The sequence below is a fragment of the Lepisosteus oculatus genome, chromosome 10 (genome assembly GCF_040954835.1).
Source record: "Lepisosteus oculatus isolate fLepOcu1 chromosome 10, fLepOcu1.hap2, whole genome shotgun sequence".
NCBI classification, from domain to species: domain Eukaryota; kingdom Metazoa; phylum Chordata; class Actinopteri; order Semionotiformes; family Lepisosteidae; genus Lepisosteus; species Lepisosteus oculatus.
This window is the reverse complement of record NC_090705.1, coordinates 24959017-24979506: the sequence shown is the minus strand read 5'-3', so window position 1 is coordinate 24979506 and position 20490 is coordinate 24959017. Positions and strand designations below refer to the sequence as shown.

At 35.7% G+C, this 20490-nt stretch overlaps 1 protein-coding gene across 2 annotated transcripts in view; it reads right to left on the bottom strand.

The window, feature by feature from the left end:
• The window catches only part of vwc2 (von Willebrand factor C domain containing 2), a 79273-nt gene that overhangs the window by 38961 nt on the left and 19822 nt on the right, over nt 1-20490 (bottom strand). For both annotated transcript variants that reach the window (XM_015357171.2, XM_006635725.3), the window contains one exon: nt 6597-6726. In XM_015357171.2, the coding sequence (XP_015212657.1) occupies nt 6597-6726 (130 nt within the window). The remainder of the gene's footprint in view (nt 1-6596; nt 6727-20490) is intronic.

The window sequence follows — 20490 nt, the reverse complement described above, 5'->3', positions numbered from 1 at the left end:
AGCAGGTGCATTTATACAGAGACTTGATTACACACAGGTGGATTCTATTTATCACCATCAGTCATTTAGGACAACATTGGATCATTCAGAGATCCTCGCTGAACTTCTGGAGTGAGTTTGCTGCACTGAAAGTAAAGGGGCCGAATAATTTTGCACGCCCCACTTTTCATTTTTTTATTAGTTAAAAAAGTTTCAAAAATCCAATAGATTTCGTTCCACTTCACAATTGTGTCCCACTTGTTGGTGATTCTTCACATAAAATAAAAAAATTATATCTTTATGTTTGAAGCCTGAAATGTGGCAAAAAGTTTAAGGGGGCCGAATACTTTCGCAAGGCACTGTAGCTATCTATGTCTTGATTTGTAAATGCTTTCATCACACAAAACAGTTGTGCATGAAAAGAAAAGATCTGGTGAATCACTTAAGATGTTTATAACAGAATTTAAGTCTCTCCAATTTCATGTATCATTCAGGTGAAAAGATTTGCAATAATGTAAGAAGCACACATTTACATGCATTCCAACATTATTTTCCTTTCACTTATGTTGCTGTTTTGGTTTCACATTTCTGCTGAAAAAACTATAACCATGGATATCGCCATATTGCATTATTGTCAAATATAGAAAATGCGAGAAGAAAATCTAGGACAGACTGTCTAAAAACATCAGAAGGTTTTTACATAATCCATCGTGATCTGTCAGAACTTCTCCAGACATTATAATGGGCTTTGACCCTTGGGCTACCAAACTACTGTACTAAACACATAAAATGGATAAAGGATAAAGGCAAGTTTCAGGCTTGGAATTTCTGTTTATTATTGTTCAACTAAATAAATATATAATTCCATAAATTAACAGATAAATAAACTGGGTTTTAGATTATATTGAATTTGAGTGTACAAAATAAAAATAAAATAGATTATTTAGTGTATACAAGATTTTAATTGATTAAAAATTGAATTATTTAAGAATGCTTCATACTAAAATCCTTCTTAAACTGTAAGAAAATGTAAAAACATTGCAAAAGGCCTGTTCAAAACATCCAAATTATAACAAAGTAGACCATTGGTCCTCAGTCAAGGGAGCATGGAAGATAAAATCTTTCTGGTCCAAAATTGTTCATCTCTCATGATTGTGAAGTGCGACTAGAAAACAAGCAATAAACCTCATAGACAAGTTTAAACCAGTGTTTGGTTTTCTTTATATACAGCACAAAAAGCAATTCTGTCCAAAATGTGTTATTGTTTCAAACAATTGTCTGAAATAAATCTACTGTAAATAAGTACACATATTAAACAATTTTGATTTACCAAAAGGCTTGAAAAAGCTAACTGACAGAATTAACTGGTGGTAAAATATGAATTAGGGATTCTATATTAGACTGAAAACATCAGGCAATTATGTTATGGTAATGAAATATTAAAGTGAAAACTCCATGATTGATTTTACTTGTTTATCCTTACTATATCCTTAAAATTCATGTTGATTCCTAGGACTGCAAATGTGCCTCTGAGTTTTTATCTACTTTGGACTGCTTTGATCTCATTCAACTAGTAATATTTCCCATCTTTACCCAGAATGTCTCAAAATTAATGACATTCATGACATTGAACTACAAATTTCTGATTTTAAGGTTGTGTTTTTTAATGTCTGTATCCCTCTTTCATCAGTGAGATATAAACACGCAGTTTGTTTTAGAAATCTCTAAGCTGTGAACCACTCTAATTTTTCAAATGCAATGCTTACTTCTCCCCTCAATCGAGACATGTCATCTTTGACCTAGGCAGTAATTGTAACTCTATGCTAACTAGTATTTTTAATAAACGTGCCTTGTTTAAAACTTGCTTAGTTTCCTTTAAGCACTTCTCTCCCTGGTATATGCCTGAACTGGACAGCATCTGGAGTGCTTATGGAAAAAAAAACTTTATGTAATAAACAAGTCTATAAAGTTGCTATATTTTGGACCAGGTCCTCCTACAGTATATCTTGGATACAATCAACTCTGGATAAGGAAGTCATAAAGTGACAACTTTGCTCTTTCTTCCACCCCAGACATCTGTCTTAGGTTTTTGCAATTCTTTCAATCCAAGATTGATGCTATAAATCTACAATTATCTGAATCAACCCTTAGACTTGTACCTGATTTGGACAACTATTTTAGCCCTAGTTTTTCTGCAGACAAATTTCTATATAACCATTTCTATGTAAGGTTTTGGAACATATCAATTACAGACACACACAAGAGCTAATGATTTGAGTGAATCATTCCAGTACAGTTTTCGTACTAATCATAGCACTGAGAAGGCTTTTGTCCGGGTTGTAAATGATTTGCTCGTTGAGTTTGAGGCTATAAGTATCCTTATGTTCCTTGATCTTAGTGCAACATTTGATACAGTAAATCATTCAATTTACTCAAAGATTTGCAAACATTTTTGTCTATCAATGGTAATGTCTTTAAGTAATTCTTCTCTTATCTGACTTGCAGGAAGTATTTAACCTCTTTTCACCTTAGAAATATTGCCCACATTAGGCATTTTCTATTAATGTCTGATGTTGAATGCTTGATTCATGCATTTAAAACATCACAGCTTGCATTTAAAACATCACAGTTAATGCCACTCACTGCTCTATGGGCTCCCTAACACTGTTCTCTCTAAGATGCACTATGTCCAGAACTCTGCAGCTACAATTCGAACTCACACCAGACCCTGGTGGCATACCATTCCTGCACTTACACTGTAAATCTTTGCATTGTTAAATTAAGGTTAACCATAGTTCAGTTGAATCTGGTCCTTTGCTCATTGGACCTACAGTAGGACTAAATCTCAGAGTTGTGATGACCTCACTCTAAATGTTCAAGAAACAAATTACTAAACCTAAAATTAAACTTTTTACTTGAGCCTATGTCTGATTGCCTTATACATACCTTATGATACCTGATACATCTTGTATGTTCTTATTTCAATTTCTAACCTTTAAATGTATTTAAATGTATAAATTATACTTTTATAATAATAATAATAATAAACTTTATTTTATATAGCGCCTTTAAAGGTGGCTTCTCAAAGCGCTTTACAGGATGACAATAACAATAAATAAGAAGACTACAACAATAAATAAGAAAATTTCACAAGACAGGACACAATTTTAATTACAACAATACAACAATAACAATAGAGGAGACCGTGGAAGATGGTATTAAGAAGACCAGAGGGGTGAAGAATGGAACCAGTTAAGTAAAGGCTTTTCTGAAAAGGAGGGTTTTGAGTCTGGATTTGAAGGAGTTTAGAGAAGGTGACTCTCTAATATCCTTGGGCAAGGAGTTCCAGAGCTTGGGGGCATAGCAGGAGAAGGCCCTGTCGCCCATACAATGTAGACGGGCTTGGGGGACAGTAAGGAGGGCAGAATTTGAAGAGCGGAGGTTGCGAGGTGGGGAGTAGGGCGATAAAAGTTCAGACAGGTATTGAGGTGCCAAGCCATGTAAAGCCTTGTAGGTGAGCATGAGGATTTTAAAGTCTACGCGAAATTTGACCGGAAGCCAGTGCAAGGACTCCAGGATAGGAGTAATGTGAACACTTGCACTAGATCTGGTCAGGATTCTGGCTGCTGAATTTTGGACATACTGCAGCTTGTTCAGAGTAGATTTAGATACCCCAGGGAGCAGAGCATTGCAGTAGTCAATTCGAGAGAATACAAATATGTTGATCAGCTTTTCAGCCACAGTTAATGATAGCATAGGGCGTAGTCTTGCGATATTTCTAAGGTGAAAAAAAGATGTTTTGACAGTATGCTGTACATGTGGGTTGAATGTTAAGCCAGAATCGAATATAACCCCAAGGTTTTTCAATTTTGATTGGAGCTCAAGTACAGAGCCATCTACAGACAGGGTTACAGGACTGGCTTTACGAAGTTGATGGGGGGTACCAATAAGCATGACTTCAGTCTTGTCACAGTTAAGATGAAGGAAGTTTTGAGTCATCCAAATTTTTATGTCAGAGATGCAATTAGATAGAATAGAGACAGCCACATCAGTGTCGGGTTTGGTATGGATGTATATTTGAGTATCGTCAGCGTAAAAATGAAAGCTGAGGCCATGTGATCTTAAAAGCTGACCAAGTGGGAACATGTAAATGCTGAAGAGCAAGGGGCCCAGTATTGAGCCCTGAGGGACACCAGACTTGACAAGACCAATTTCAGACCTGTACCCATTGAGAGAGACAAAGTGACAGCGATCAGTGAGGTAAGACTTAAACCATTTGAGGGCAGTGTCAGAGACTCCAAACACAGTCTCGAGACGAGAAAGCAAGATATTATGGTCAACAGTGTCAAAGGCAGCACTGAGATCAAGAAGGATGAGTATGGAAAGAGAACCAGAATCAGAAGCTATTAGGAGATCGTTGGTGACTTTGACTAGGGCGGTTTCTGTGCTGTGAAGTTGTCGGAAGCCAGATTGGAGGGGTTCAAAAAGGTTGTTTGTCATGAGGTGGTTATGTAACTGAAGTGTGACAGCACGTTCTAGAATTTTAGAGAGAAAGGGTAAGTTGGAGATGGGGCGAAAGTTGTTAAGATTGTCGAGAGCCATGTTAGGCTTCTTTGGCACTGGGGTAATAGCAGCAGTTTTGAGGACCGTTGGTACAATGCCGGTGCTCAAGGATTCATGTATTATATTGAGGACAATGGGACAGAGAGAAGAGAAACAGGACTGGAATAAAGTGGTGGGAATGGGATCTAAAATAGATGTGGTGGGTTTCATGCGCGTAACTAGTTTGTTTAGGGATGCTGAGTCAAGAAGAGAGAAGCTGGAGAGACGGGAACCAGAGAAGTTGGATGAGGAGGGAGGAGGTGTGGAAATTATATCCGTAGTGGAGAGAATGTGATGCCGGATGTTGTCAATCTTAGAACTAAAGAAATCTAAGAATGTGTTGCAAAGTTGTGATGAGGCAGGTAATGTGGTGGGGCAGTTTGGCTTGAGCAGTCTGTTGATGGTGGAGAAAAGATGTCTGGGATTGTTTTGGTGATTTTCAATGATGTGAGAGAAGTAGGTGGATCTAGCAGACTCTATAGTAACCTTATAATCAGATAAGTAATCTCTCCAGGCCTGATAATGTACATTTAGGCCGGAAAGACGCCACCTACGCTCAAGTTTGCGAGAGGCTGCCTTCATGAAACGCAGATGGTCATTGTACCAGGGGGCAGGGCGAGAGAAGGAGATGGTTCGAGTTTTTAAAGGAGCAAAGGTGTCGAGGGTAGATAAAAGAGCATTGTCAAGTAACTGTATTTTGTCCTCTAGAGGGTCAGAGGAAGAGAAACAGGATAAGGAGGACAGAACAGAATTTGCAAACCTTGGGTGATCAATTGATCGCCAGTTGCGGAAATTTACAGAGCGTGAGGGGGAAGTGTTAGAAACGGGTAATTCCAGATTGAAGAGAATGGCTAAGTGGTCAGAGAGGCCTAGATCAAGGGGGGAGCAGTGGGAGACAAAGGAGTCATTTGCAATAATTAGATCTAATTTGCAATAATTAGATTTTTTCTTCTTTTTAAAGTAATAGACAAAAGTAATAGACAAACAATTATACAGATCTTTCATCACATATCCAAATTATAAATAATACTAACTGGGTTTCAGTCAGGTAGTCAAGAAGTAAATTATTTAGCAAGTAATCCTAAGGGAAACTAATTAAACTGTCCTAAAATACTCTGTGACCTGACCTGATACATTGTGCACTTTTTCACATTTGAAAGGGTAATTACATTTTTGGAGTAAATGGGTTTGAGAATTCCCCCTGAACATTTTACAGCTGTGTTTCAATAACAGCATCAATAGCAACAGGCATGAGATACAAACACCAAGCAGAGGTCATGTCTGTAGGGAAAGCTGGGAGCTAATGAAACATATGACTCTGCATTACACAACATATAATTTACACATAGCAGCAGTGAAACAAAATATATATCACAGACACAAAATATAGAACAGAAAATTAGCATGGTTGCAGTCAATGCAAGTGCCACTTGCACCTTAAGCAAAGATATCCCTTTGCTTTCAGAAATAATACATTCAGTCAGATTTGATTCCTTTAGCCATTAAGCTCTGAACAGCTGCCAAACACATCAGTCACATTGGGCCAAATTTGGCACTACTCTTCTGTCTCATATTTAAATCAACCAAAGGCTATTAATAAGACCACAATGCTTTACTTCACCTGCATGTCAATCCAGGTACTGTACATGCATAAACTACATACATGCTAATCAATAAGACGTGCTTAATATATGCTAGTTAATTTTCTATACAAAAAAGGTTCCAATAGTTTTCAATTATTCACGTTAAATCTACTTTATTAAGTAAATAATAATTATTCCCCTTCTTACATATAAAATACGAATGGATATTCTAAAAATTAATATTCAGTTTTTGATTCATATTTACTAGTTGTATAATTACTAGTTGTATAATTCATAGTTGTATGCTGGCTGTCTACTTGCCAATGAAGCAAATAAAAGTGTCTGAGATATTACAATAAATGATAATAATAATAAATGATGAACAATACAGAAAATATCTGAGGTTTGCAAAAAGTGAAAAGGGGAGTGTACCACTTTTGCAGATAGGGCAGCACTGGTCAGGCTCATACTCAGGGTCGACGCACTCAGTCTGTGGACAGGCAGACACTGTGCACAGCACTTCACCACTGGACTCACAGCGACACTTCTCACAGGCAGACACCTGCAACAGAGGGCATAATATACACTGGGCAGTGTGGGCTGTAAAAGTAATCATTATCATAATACAAATACCTGAGTATCCCCAGTTCTCAACATGGAGCCTCTGGAAGGATTAAGAAACTCATTGGTAGATGACATTTGTTCTATTTAATTGGACATACTGTAGCTGTAAAGTCAGAGGTGATTCAATGGATGATGTCCAGTGTATGGATCAAGTAGTATATGAGCAGATATGCAAGAAGAAGAAACTGTCCTTCTATCACCGTACAATATTTCCAGAACAGCAAAGATATTAAAAATATTAATTGCAGCACCTCTAACATATATGTGGTAATATCTGTACTAAATCAATACAAACAAGAGTGTTTATCACATTTATCTAATTAATAGTACCATTTAGTACCTCATTTCACTGGACTTTTGTGATGTATTCGTTTTCTTAGTCATGCTTTACATTTACAGGCACCAAAACGATTATCCGTCAAAGGTCTTCTGACCCTGTCATTCTTACATCACACAAACAAAATGTAAGAGCAGGACCAAAAAAGAAGGCGTGTGTGTGCTGTGCAACCTAAACAGTAAAGCAGGCACCATCCTTAGAGATTTTTTACATTTTGATTCACATTAAAGACTACAGTAACTTTCTGAGTGCCTACTCTGTATAAATTGTAAGCACTGAAGACAGAAATTGAGTTGTGATTAACTTTGCCAATGAAGTAGATCATTCTCATTTGGCATTCTGAAACAGTTCATAATCTGGCTTCTACCACAAATCACCACTTTACTAAATTGTCTCTATTCTGCATTGAAAATTGAGCATTTCTATTACTGTACAAAGAAAAAGCTGTAGATAGAAACAGATATTTATATATGATCATTCAAAACCACCTAAAGGGACAGAAAACAGATTAACAATGTGGATTAATTATTTGATAAATCCTTAAATGACAATAATTACATTTAATATGTATATTTTCCAGATCAAAAAGAGTTAATAAATGATAATTGACCTGAGATGAAGCAAAACGTCATTACAATGTGCATAAGGCTCATGAGACTTTAACATCCCTTATAATATATATATATAGAAGAATAGTTCAGAAATCTCAGCACAAAGCCATCTGTCTCCATACATATCAACACTCTTTTAAAATATAAACATGTAGCACCTTCCAAAAGTAATCACTACATCACAGTCAAATCTGTTATTTTTGCTATACAGTTAAGAAATGTGAATGTGTGATTATGAGATGAATACAAATGCTAAGTATTACTGTACACAATACAGTAAATGTTTATGTTGGAGTAATTCCATGCATTTATTTGATAATATTAGAACATAAACATACCTTGTATTCAACCCAGGGATTTTAAATGAACATAAGAATTGGAACACTTTTGCTTATAATTAAATAGATTTGAGAGTGAAAACACCAGTATTTGGTTTCATATCCCTTTGAGGCAATAACTGCAAAATATTTGCAATCCATAGATATCATTATACTCTTTGTATACTGTAATTATTACAGATGCTTTGCCCAGCCTTTTCTCTAGCCACATTTTGCTTTTGCCTGTTCTTTTGGTATTCTAAACTTCATCCTGTAAAACATTTTTTTCATGATGAACTTTTGGGTTGCACTGACTTTGTTTTGGATCATTGTCATGCTGCTTGATGAAGCTCTACCCAATATTTACAGAACCATATTTTTTTATATACAGTATATACCTGTAAGTACACAAAATGTTTCTTCAGAATTCATTCTAATGCTGCCAACATCAGCTATACAGTATGATAAAAAATACAAGAGAGCCAATTACAGATCATTACATTATTATTTTATTAATATGTAGTCCATTTCTTGACATGGATGCCAGATTTATCTTCATCTTCATTATTTTGGGGTGTCCAGCATCTGTGCTATGGTTCTAATTGAGTTTTATTTTTAATTTCATACTTTAACTGCCTGTTTTTTTTAACAAAGTTATTTTGTTTTTTATGGTCTTTTGACTACAGACTCCAAACACACTAGTCAAAGCCAGACCAATTGATAGGATTTTCACAGCAGTTTTATGAGTGTCTAATTGCCCAACAACTTATTGACCAACAAGAACCATTCATCAGGTGAATGGCCCAATAAATGTCCTTCTAAAACTGTCTAACAATCTAAATTTGTTTAAATGACCAAAGGATGGACTTGATTTGATAGTATTTCAACATTATATATCTAGGTGTTATACTCATAAGTTATTTTCTTTTCATGATATACAGCTATTACAGTTCATAGTGGACATCACGGTTTATACTTCACTGTAATATTAGTTTTGGAGGGCACTGTAAATATTCAATTAAAAATAGTTTCAGACTACAATATTTGAGCTCATAAATATTTAAATACAGGAAATATCAAAAACAAAGATCTAAACCATACATTATTTTATATTACTTTTCCCATCACTTGACAAGCATAGGTTTCTTGCACATCCAGAATTATAACTGGTAAGCATGTTATAACCAAATGAAGAATTTAATTCAGAAGCATGGATAAAAAACCATGCTAATAAAATCATAATGTTTATGTTGCCCTCTTTCTCTTTTATGTGATTGTTTATTGCCAAGCTGTACTTTAATTCAACGGACCTTTGGAGAACATCACATCCATTAAGAATGATGACTATAGATATTTGCCTTTCAAATGAAGGAAAAGCACAACACTTCACAGTGTAAGCTACTGGAGGTCTCAGCAAAGGGGATTGGACCCTATGCGGTGCTTGATACAAGATGTTAGAGAGAGAGATATTAACTGGAGAACGGAAGCCAGATTTATTTAGCCAAGCTGCGTAGCCAATATTCGTGGTCAAGAGGAAGTGTGGGTCTAGTAGCCGGGATTTCTCAAGTCAAAGTGTTTATCAGGCGAAGAAGGTTAATAAAGGGAGCTCTGTGAGGATTAACTCAATACTGAGCGAGGAGGAGCAGGTGAGGAGCCCTTAAGTAGTGAGTTGCCTGGAGGTGTGGTGCAGGACGAGGGACATTGGTTGGGTATTTAGGATGTGCATTGGCATTCTTGGGAAGTAGCAGGGGCTTGTGACTGATTAGTGGAGGCTGTGACACACATCACAGTACTTCATTGATGAATTTCTATAAATTTCAATTGTGTTGCTGTTTGCTGGTTATTGTCCTTATACCCGAAGAAGGATCCACAGCCGAAACGTTGTGTTTTCTTTCTTCTCTTTTCAGCATGGAATAAACGTATTACTTGTTCTCTTGCTTGATACTGCCAGAGCTCACCCAAGCATTACTTGACTGTCCTACCATAAGCCCATATATTAATCCAAGATTTGAATCTTTGTTGATAACCAGGATTAGCAATGTCAACATTAAACATGGCTTTGCAAGCATCTGCCTTCACTCAAAACATTTACAGTGTGCAGCTGCTATACACTAGCTGATATAGACAGTCACAACAATTGTTTTATTTTTATGTTCAGTTTTTTTTACATTTAACTTATTGTGTCCTAATCACCATTCAGTTTTAGTATTCAAATTTTGATTAATAATATTCACAATAATATGTGTACAAAAACTCTAAAATGATATGATGCTACATTAAAACATCTGCACAAAGACAGTGAGAAGGAGTATGTTCAATTCACTATGTGGACAGCAGTTATATGATAGAAAAGATAAGAAGTAAATGAAACATTCACAGGCAATAGGTCCACCAGATATTTCTCTATTAAAGACAGAAATTCTCTCAGCCTTATCATTTTAGAGGAATATTACACCTAACCAGGTCTCAAATATATGAGGTAATTTACTCACATAACTGAAAAAAAATGTAGCCAGCAAAGCAGACAGATAACAGCTGACTTTAATTTAGATCCTGTGAGAATTTTTATACCAACAAAGATCATCACAGTTCAACGCTGGGTGAGTCTTTGATAAAATGGGAACAGACAAACTGTTCTATTGTATGCCTAACACCACCTGCTTATGAATTGTGAGAGCCCACTAGTATAAAAAAAAATAACATCTTGTTCCCCTTAGGGATTACATTTCTAAGATTCCACTAAACAGTTCACTGACTGCAGATGTGTTAAGATCAATAATTTGGAATAAAAAAGGAAGTGATATGTTTTCCTGTACTTGGTATCTTGTATGCATCGGTGAAACAGACAGTATGGATCAGAGTTGCACACATTTCTCCATATGTGAGGGCAATTTAAAAGGCTTAGGAATATCACCATCTCACTGTAATAACAATTATGAGAGTTTCTAACGGTACATAACAATTACATACACTTAATCACATATCTTGTAGAGTAATAAAAATATTTAAGCAGAATCACTGTCTTTTCTAATCATAATGTGTGGGATTAATTAATTCTGAGGGAGACCCCCTCTGTTGGTGACAGAATCCAGCTAAGTGAGCTCCGTGAAGTTGGACCCCCTACAGACAGCACAAACGATGAAACCCACCTCTTTTGATACTGCTGCATTTGTGCCGGTTTGTGCCATTTCTGAGATATAGAAATCGGGATATAGAGATATAGATATCGTGCCCTGTTTTATTGGGTAATCATGTGACTGTCTACAAGGACGTTTACAGGTATCAACACACTCGGTACTTAAATTACTGGAGACAATCATGTGATTACCCGATAAAACAGGGCACTATATCTCGGAAACAAAAGCAGCACAAACGCTTCTTTCAACTACATAAACCGACACAAACGCAGTACTAATGAATAAGACTAGTCTGGTTTCCCTACGATGTTTTAGGGGGGCTGAGTATGTCATGACCCCAAAAAAACAAGGCGCTATATCTCAGGAACGAAAGCAGCACAAATGCTACTTTCAATGACATAAACCGGCACAAACGCAGTACTAATGAATAAGACTGGTCCGGTTTCCCTACGATGTTGTAGGGGGGGTGAGTGATGTCATGACCCAAAAAAACAAGGCCCTATATCTTGGAAATGAAAGCAGCACCAGTGGTACATTCAACAGCACAAATCGGCACAAACTTAGCACTAACGAATGAGGTAGGTATCATCGTTTGTGCTGTCTGTAGGGGGGGCAACTTCACGGAGCAAACTAAGTGCTGCATTTTCCACAATTCTAGTATTTGTTTATAAACTGAAGACATGCAATGTTATAAAAATGAATATTTTTTCAGGTATTCTTGCAGCATAAGCGTTATATAGCTTTTCAACTTCACTTCTGCTCATGTGCAAAGTTTTTGGAAAAATTAAAGTAGCCCAGCTAAATAAACTATGTACAGTATACTCTCCATTCAAATAAATGGAGGTATTAAATAGATGTACTGTATGCTATCATATTGTTTTTCAATTTGAAGTCTTTAATACTGTAGGACTACAACAATTCAGTAATTCCAAGCATATTCACTCACATTTAAATTAAGTGATTTTTGTACAGTACTACAATTCTTCATTGTGGATATCTACTGCTTTTCATAACAACAATTGTATTTTTAAAGAAAAATAAGTAATTTCCATCCTAGTAAGGTTCTTAATTCACAGATAATATTTAAACTTCATCAGCCCTTTTGTGCTAGGTTAATGTTAGTCAACACTAAGTGTTTAGAAGGCCTCATTTGATGCACCCATGTAGTCTAAAGCACTATACCACACATCCAGCAACATACAGCAATTAACAATAAGAAAAATGAGTATGCTTAACAAGTATCTTTTTATGGACAAACTGTTTAAAAACTTGTTGAGCTTTAGTGCTTAGTAATGGCTGTGCTATTTGCATCTTATGCTAAATAAGAATATACTGTACTGTATGTCTTTATTTAATCAGGCTTAGCCTGTATGTCTCAATAGTGTACTATTGTGCTATCAGACTGCAATACAAAAGCATATAATCTACTACGTTTCTAAACATGCCTCAGTCTGTCCTACATCATGTGGATTGTGTTCTAACTTAATCTACTTTAAGGAAGCATTTACAGTAACTCTTGTCCTATATTGGTCTGGCTCCTTTTGAAATTTAGAGTGAGGTTTAAGATTTTTTTTGCTCATGTTTAAATTATATTTATTGTATGAGTATAGAGCACAACTCTGAGATCTGCTGATTCTGGCTTTCTTATTTTGCAGAAGACCAGTCACCACACAATGGGTGACAGAACCTTCTTGTGTACAGAACCATGTAATTTCCAAATAAAAAAAATGAATAGCTTCTAATATATATTTTTATATTCTTTGTGTTATTGTGTCAAATTACTCTGGTTATTATTAATAATAATATATTATATTTAAGATTATTTTTTCTTTGAGGAACTCTTGGGGGACACAGTAACCCACCACTGTACTACTGTCTTACAGTAATTGAAAATGACATAATTCTTATTATGGTTATTGGTAAGAATATGCGTGCATGACAGTTAGGCTGTAAAATATAGGAGGGATTAATTCTCCACAGATCCAGCACAGATCTTCCCTTTAAAATATTTAATCTCTTGAAACCATGGCCAAGTAATAAACTTAAGTGATGCAGACATCACAAAGTAATTTTTTACAAAAAACAGCAAATATTTGTTTGGCTATGAAAATGGCTGGATTTTCAAATAATTTCATTTATCAAATGTTTTTTTTTTTTTCCTTTTCATAGCTATTCATTGAGAAATGTGTCTTGGTAAAACTTGTACAACAAATGCTGAATTTCGCAGTGCAATGGAACTATTGCTACAGTAGTTTTTGTGACCAGGGACCATTTCATGTGGAGTGTTTGTAAAGTGAAATGGGTAACTTGAGTCGGTAATTCATAAATTCTTAGCAGCTGTCAAGGTATCATAGGAGACAAATCATTTACAACGTCTCAATTCCCTGTAATTTAGAGATTAATTGCTCCATTCTCTCTAGGTCTTCTTTCCTTATTTCATACTGCCACTGGGACAGACATCAAGGCAATTTGCAATTTGTTCCTTAAGAGCAACATTCAAGCATTTTTTACTCCCAAGTCTGATGTCAGGAGACTGAATTAAGAATCTAGAGACAGGTCTACTCCAGCTGCAAGTAGGGGAGCAAAGAAGGAAAAGAAAACTGTAAATCTGACTGAATACAAATACATTAACTGTGTGTGATGAGATTGGGGAAAGGTTTAAGAAAACTCTGATTTGTAATTAATATGCATAGTATTTAAAATTTCATTAACATCTGAAAACATATACAGTATTCCACATTACAAGGTAAAAAAGACACCAGAGAAATACACATCTGAACACCAACAGATTTTATATTTCAAACAATACACTTAGAAATACAGAATACTGCATAATACAAAATGTAGGGAACCATAACGATGGGGATACTAACATAATTGCACAGGCCACAGCATGACCACTTCTTAGCTTGATCTTGAGAACGGATCACATAAGGTTAGTCAGGTTGAACCTGGTCAGTTCTGAGGTTGTTGCTGAAAAATGGTGATGGTGGACCAATAGGTGGCACTCTTTCCTCTGGATTAGAATTTCCAAAAACCACAATGATCCAGTATGTTAACCAGGGGTATGGCGATGAAGGAAATGCCATCCTTTGAATGACATGTTAACCCTTGGATCTTGACTATCTAACTTAAAAAAAATTCCATGGTACTTATCAACAGTAGTGTATTGGTTTAAATCCACTCTAAGATATATAATGTGGGCTGCCTAAAAAATCCCCCTTAATTCAATTGGTGACACAGTTTCTCACTTCTTTACAATAAATGCTGTGCAGCCTTCCCAGCTAGTGCAGAAATGCTACTATGTGTCTCCCAGGTCAGTGCTGCATTTCAGTGGTGGAAGAAGCGGGTCCCCTCTTGAATATTGTAGGTTCCTTGGGATAAAAAGTGATGTATAAAATAAAATAATTATTAATCCTATGTGAGGGAGGAATGGTGGCATACTGGTTAACATTGCTGCCTTGCAGCGCTGAGGCCCTCACTTCAACTCTACCTGTGTGGAGTTTGTATGTTCTCCCCATGTTTGCATGGGTTTCATCTGAGGGCTATTGTTTCCCCCCACAGTCCAAAGATGTACAGTACTATTGGGTTAATTGGCTTCAGGGAAAAAAACGGACCTGGTGTGAGTGTGTGCGTGTTTGTGTCTGTATGTGGAGTGTGATGGACTGGCACCCTGTCCAGGGTGTATCCTGCTTTGCGCTCGCTTGCTGGGATAAGTTCCAGCTTCCCTGTGGCCCTGTATTTGGTCGATGGATATAAATTGACTAATTACTAAGCTGATATCTGGGTTAATATTAACTGATATATGGTACAAGTGTTAAATTTCAAACAATTCGAATTGTAGTAATCAGATGTTTCAAAAACTCAGCAACTTTACAGTACATCTGATTATGGTATCTGAGCTTATTGTGAAGTGCACATCTGATACAATAGTTATTTGGTACAGTTCTAAGGACTACTTAGAACTGTAGTAATAGATAACAGACATAGTTTAATATATTTATATACAAAATATAATTACAGCACTGTTGCTCTACTTTCTGAGCTCCTCAACATAGTATATCTTTGATAGTCTTACTGTATGTAAGAGTGGTTGTTAATGGAAATGGAGTTCTGAAGATTTAGCCAGATATTATTAATCAAATAATACCCACAACTAAGTTAAGCTGGGGGAATTGTAGGTCTGATACATTGTGGAGCCATCTGATTTCCACTCAACTCAGGTCTGATTTGTTTGACACCTCTGAGTGTGTAGGCATCTTATATAAGCAAACACATCAGCTGCTCAGACACATCTACAGATACAGCCATTCAACCTTCGTAGTACAAACCCATACTGCACACAACATGTGGTTATTTTGGAAACGTTTTTACGTGCTCCTTCTGACCATATTACGTTTATATACTTTGTGAGAAAAGTGATAGTTTTAACCTTTTCTGTAACTACACTTGTTATCGGAGTAAACAAAAGCATACTTTTAGAATTTGATTAATAGGGAATATAATATGGAATCGAATATCTAAAGAAATTGATAACAATCTAATTATATTCAGGTACTGCAGCACAAAGTAATATAAAACTTTCTATTGATATGTGTATGGCTGTTTCATTGCCTGATTTGTAACTGTGTCTGTGGTGTGATGGCTTAAGTGACTGACTTATAAGCCTGAGGTTGGGTGTTTAAATCCAGCTATTGCCATGAGATTTATTTTAATAAACATTTATTTGAAAAGCTAAAATAGCAAATATTATGGACACTATATGACATTTTTTATATTTCTAAATATCACAACATGTTCGTACTGTATGTACACAGCGGTACCGCAGGGTGTAGGGCGCAAACCCACGTGAGCCCAAAAGTCCTACATTACTAATATCTTCCGTGTCGCATTAACATTGGAATGTTCCTTTTTTACAAGTTTAAAAGGAGGCGATACACAAGTGTCTCCTCTTTAACTCTTCAGTTTACAGAGAAATTTCACCACAGCCTCACAACATTGTCCAATAATACTTGTGTCTAATTTTTAGTTTAGCAGGATTTAAGCTACAGTATATGAATATAATTATATTGTTATTAATTAGATATGCGATTCCATATTATATTCCCTATTAATCAAATTCTAAAAATGTCAATCTAGTGTTCATAGTATTTGCTATTTTAGGTTTTCAAATAAGTCTTTCAAAGGCTTGAGGCATCTGTTAAACTGCCCCACTGGATACATTGTAAAGAAATCGTTTTTTTCCTCCCCCTCTTCATTTTCAAAGTAGAATAGGCCAACCTTCCAATGAAAGACAGACCCCTTCCCCTCACGGACAGATGTTTTATTAGAAAAAGAGATTCACAACGCAAAGCTGTGTCAGTCTTCATGCTGTTTTTAATATGACGCAAATTCTGCGAAACTAAAGGAGACACCTATCGCCTCTTTTTACACTTGTAAAAAAAGAACATTTCACTCAGTGGGCGATGCATTGTTCTCAATCACCTGCTAATTTGTTTTACACCACTGGAAGACAGGAAAATGGGATTGTACGGAATGTGTGTTGCATTTATAAAATTAAAGTGTTTAAAATGTATAATTAAAAAGTTTAAAAAAAACGTAAATCTTACACAAAGATTCTAAGATGATCACGATGTAGTGTATTGCATGTCTAATGGTCTAAGCCCATTAACCCCCCTTTTGATTAAAATCGCAAACGCGTGTTTAATTAAATGCCTTTATTGATTCACAATCTTACAAAGATGTTGCGTAATTACGCATCAATCAAAACCCAGAGTTTCCCAGAGTATCAGAAAAAAGTACTTAACTCACTGATATGTTTATGTCATGGTCTTTAAAATGCATTTGGTTTGAAGGCTTTCTGTGTTTCCCTTATTAAGATATGGACATAAGAATATTTGTGCGTGGTCAAAAAAATGGCATAAAAACGACAAAGTGAAGGCTGTGAAAACATTCACAATGTACGCAAAGCAAGTGTTCTCGAGGAGGTTTTGTGAAAACGCTACAGGCGTTTTTAACTGCACTGTTCCACTGTCTGGGAAATACATTTTTCCTGCACCAGAAGCTATACTGATTCTCTCTGATGCAGTGCAGTTAAAAACACCTTTAGCGTTTTCACGAAACCTCCTAGAGTTGTGAGTACACTTGCTTTGCGTATAAAGTACATTTTGAATGTTTTCATGAGAGGTTTATTAGCTTATTAGCTCCACCTTCCGGTTTTCCAGGGTGATTCTGTGTACTACTGTAGCGCTCTCAGGTTCACGTGGGTATGCACCCTTGCCGCTGCCGCCTCAGGTTGCCCCCCCACCATCAGGGACTTGAACCCGGGCCTCCGGCATCACTCATCAGGGATCCAGCCAGTTGAGCTAAAGGGAAATGTCCCGTCTGCTCGACGGCTGCGGTTCCTGCTATTCACAGGGAAGGGCAGTGATGTCACCGTGCTGGTAAGCCAGCTCGAACAACCTGCAATGGTGGCCATATGCATTACACTATTAACAGAATCTAATTTGCATGCAGTATGACGTGTCATGACGCATTTTGATGCGCCACTCCCACTGCGTTGTACCGCAGCATACCTCGCGCCTTTTGAATGGCTGCATTTGTAAAGATGTACAGTACTATCCCTCTGGAGTGCCTCAATGAGATAAGACTATAAATTATAACCAACTTGGAAAATCATATTAACAAACAACAGTATTTTGTCAAATGCTCCATTAGATTTTTTGTTAGTGGCAATAAAGTTTATTGTGGTTTATTTATGATTGAATGTAAATATTGAGGAGTCCATTAAATGACTATGATAGATGACCTCTTCTTTTGGTACATGAAATACTGTATGCCTACTTTGCCCTTAGGTGTTTTCATACATGTTTAAATTACTGTTCCAAAGCTTATTAACAAGAGGCCGGAATGTGGCTGACAAATTTTAAAAGGCAGAAATGTTGCCTGCAAGGACCTTGTCTCAACTGTATGAGATTCTACAGTTATTCCTCCAGGGTCTCACATCTTAAATTCTTTTCATGTCAATATACTGTAGCACAATGTTTCAACTATTCTTGCCACATTAATCTCCTACTTCATCATTCCAGACTCTCATACATTAGATGTGCATTATTTCATGTATTTGTATGTATATGTTCAAACACTAAATAATCTTTTCAGCACACCATTGAAAATACCTTGTATAAAGTAACACGTTACTTAGCTCTTCTAAAATATTATTTACATTATGAAAAGAGAGGGCTCTGAGCAAAAACATGAAAGTACAATTTTAAGCTGTACTTCTTAAAGGAATACGTTTTTTTTCAATTGACCATACCAGAAAATTAAACATGTCCATATATTAATAAAATAAATAATTGTAACAATTTGGCAAAATGATGAAAGAAAAAAACTTTTAGTTTAGAGTTCTGGGTCATTTCACCACCCATTTGTGCCCAGAACAACTGAATTAAACGTTTTTTTAGTAACATGCTTCAGCCCATATATTATTTACCTCATTCATTATTTTATCAACTGCAGAGTAGAACAAGGTAAAAATCATGTATCTCATCTTTTAGAGGTAATCTCACATTCAAATCTAAAATTTCACATTTAAGAGTGCCTCATGGAACCACCTTGTATGAACGTGTACTATATTAGATTCAACACAAAAGTGAAAAAATCCACCTAAATTATTTATATGTAAAGTAAAGATCAAATGGTCTCTATACAATATAATTCATAACTGTATTTACTTTCTTGATAACCAAACTCATCAGAAAGTAGAGAAATCTAAAAAATATAATGAACCCCTTTTCATTAAAAATTCCAATTTGTTCTGAAAAAGCTTTTGGCAAGATTTAAATAATGCTGTGTGATCTACTATCACAGCTATACATAATCTATTTTAAACACTCTTAATGAGATTTGGGAATATAAAATAATTTTAAGCAAGATAAAGAGAATTCACATAAATAAAAGGATTGTCTTCACAGTATAATCATTTTCAAGACATTCAAATAAACAATACAGTGCTGAATCAACCTGTCACAAGCAACATACAAATGTAGTAGAAGAAATCACAATTTATCAAGATAATAAAAAACAATTCTAAAATACATTATCTCATTTGAGTGGAGAGGTACTGTAAAAAAGAATAAACCAGGTAAAAATATTTCTCAGCTTCCTTCCTCTCAGATTCAGTTCTACAGGTTTCTTTTCCTAACAAAAGATTGTAATTCAAGATGCTAAAAAAGATTGATCCTCATAACATATGCTTTTTCATATTTCATGGTTCTGGAAGCCTAAGAAAAGAAAATATATTTAGCATTTAGTGGTAGGTAAGAACCACCTATTGTGAATTCGTGTATTTGAAGGCTTACTAAAAATTACATTTGCTTGTTTATATATTCCTAAACTATAAATAATGATTTTCTTTGAACCAGAGAAGGGAGACAGGAGAGAAATTTTTACCTCTCAGCATGGTCTCGGCAGGCATTGAACAAGTACAAGAAACCTGTCTGGGCCTTATTCTGTTTTCTTTGCATTCAGTGAGCTCACAAAATGGACATAATTGTGGATCTTCCAGTGCTACCATAATTGACACTTCATTGTAGGAATTATATAGTTTAGTCTGCAATGGGTGCTTTAAAATATTTGGTTTCCTATAATTTAACAAGATTTGTCCTAATATTTTAACATTACAAAAGCCATATACTGTACCGTGTGTGCTGCAATAGTGGGGTATTACCAATATATAGTGATCCCCACATGTAAGAAGTTGCAGCCAGAAACAATAGTGCACCCCCAGACCAGAATGAAACAGTTATTCTACTTTATATAATTGACCTTATTCTATATACTTCCTCAAGCAATTACAATAGCTTAACAAGAGCTGTCCAAACAGTTTTAGATTAAAAAAGCCACATGTTAAGTGTACATCAACCATTAATAATTTTCTATTTTAACCCTACACTAAGATTCACACTAAGAGTTAATTGCTTTGTCTTAAGATGATAAAGTAATACTGAAAAAGTTTAAAAGAGTGTAAAACTAAAAATTGTATTTAATCTCATTTAATATTGTTACTGTGATCTTATACCATATTTAAAGTTAACTCTGATTGACAGACATTTACAGTAGCTAACACCTTTCAGGAATATTCCACTAAACGTTCGTGCTTTGTTTGGAATGGGAGGAAATTACATGACTTGATTGCATGCATTTTGTGTGACAGTAAAAAACCCAGAAAAGTTTATATTCCATACTATACTGACTCTCTTGGTGTAAGTATCCTACAGAAAAGATAACTGCAATTTA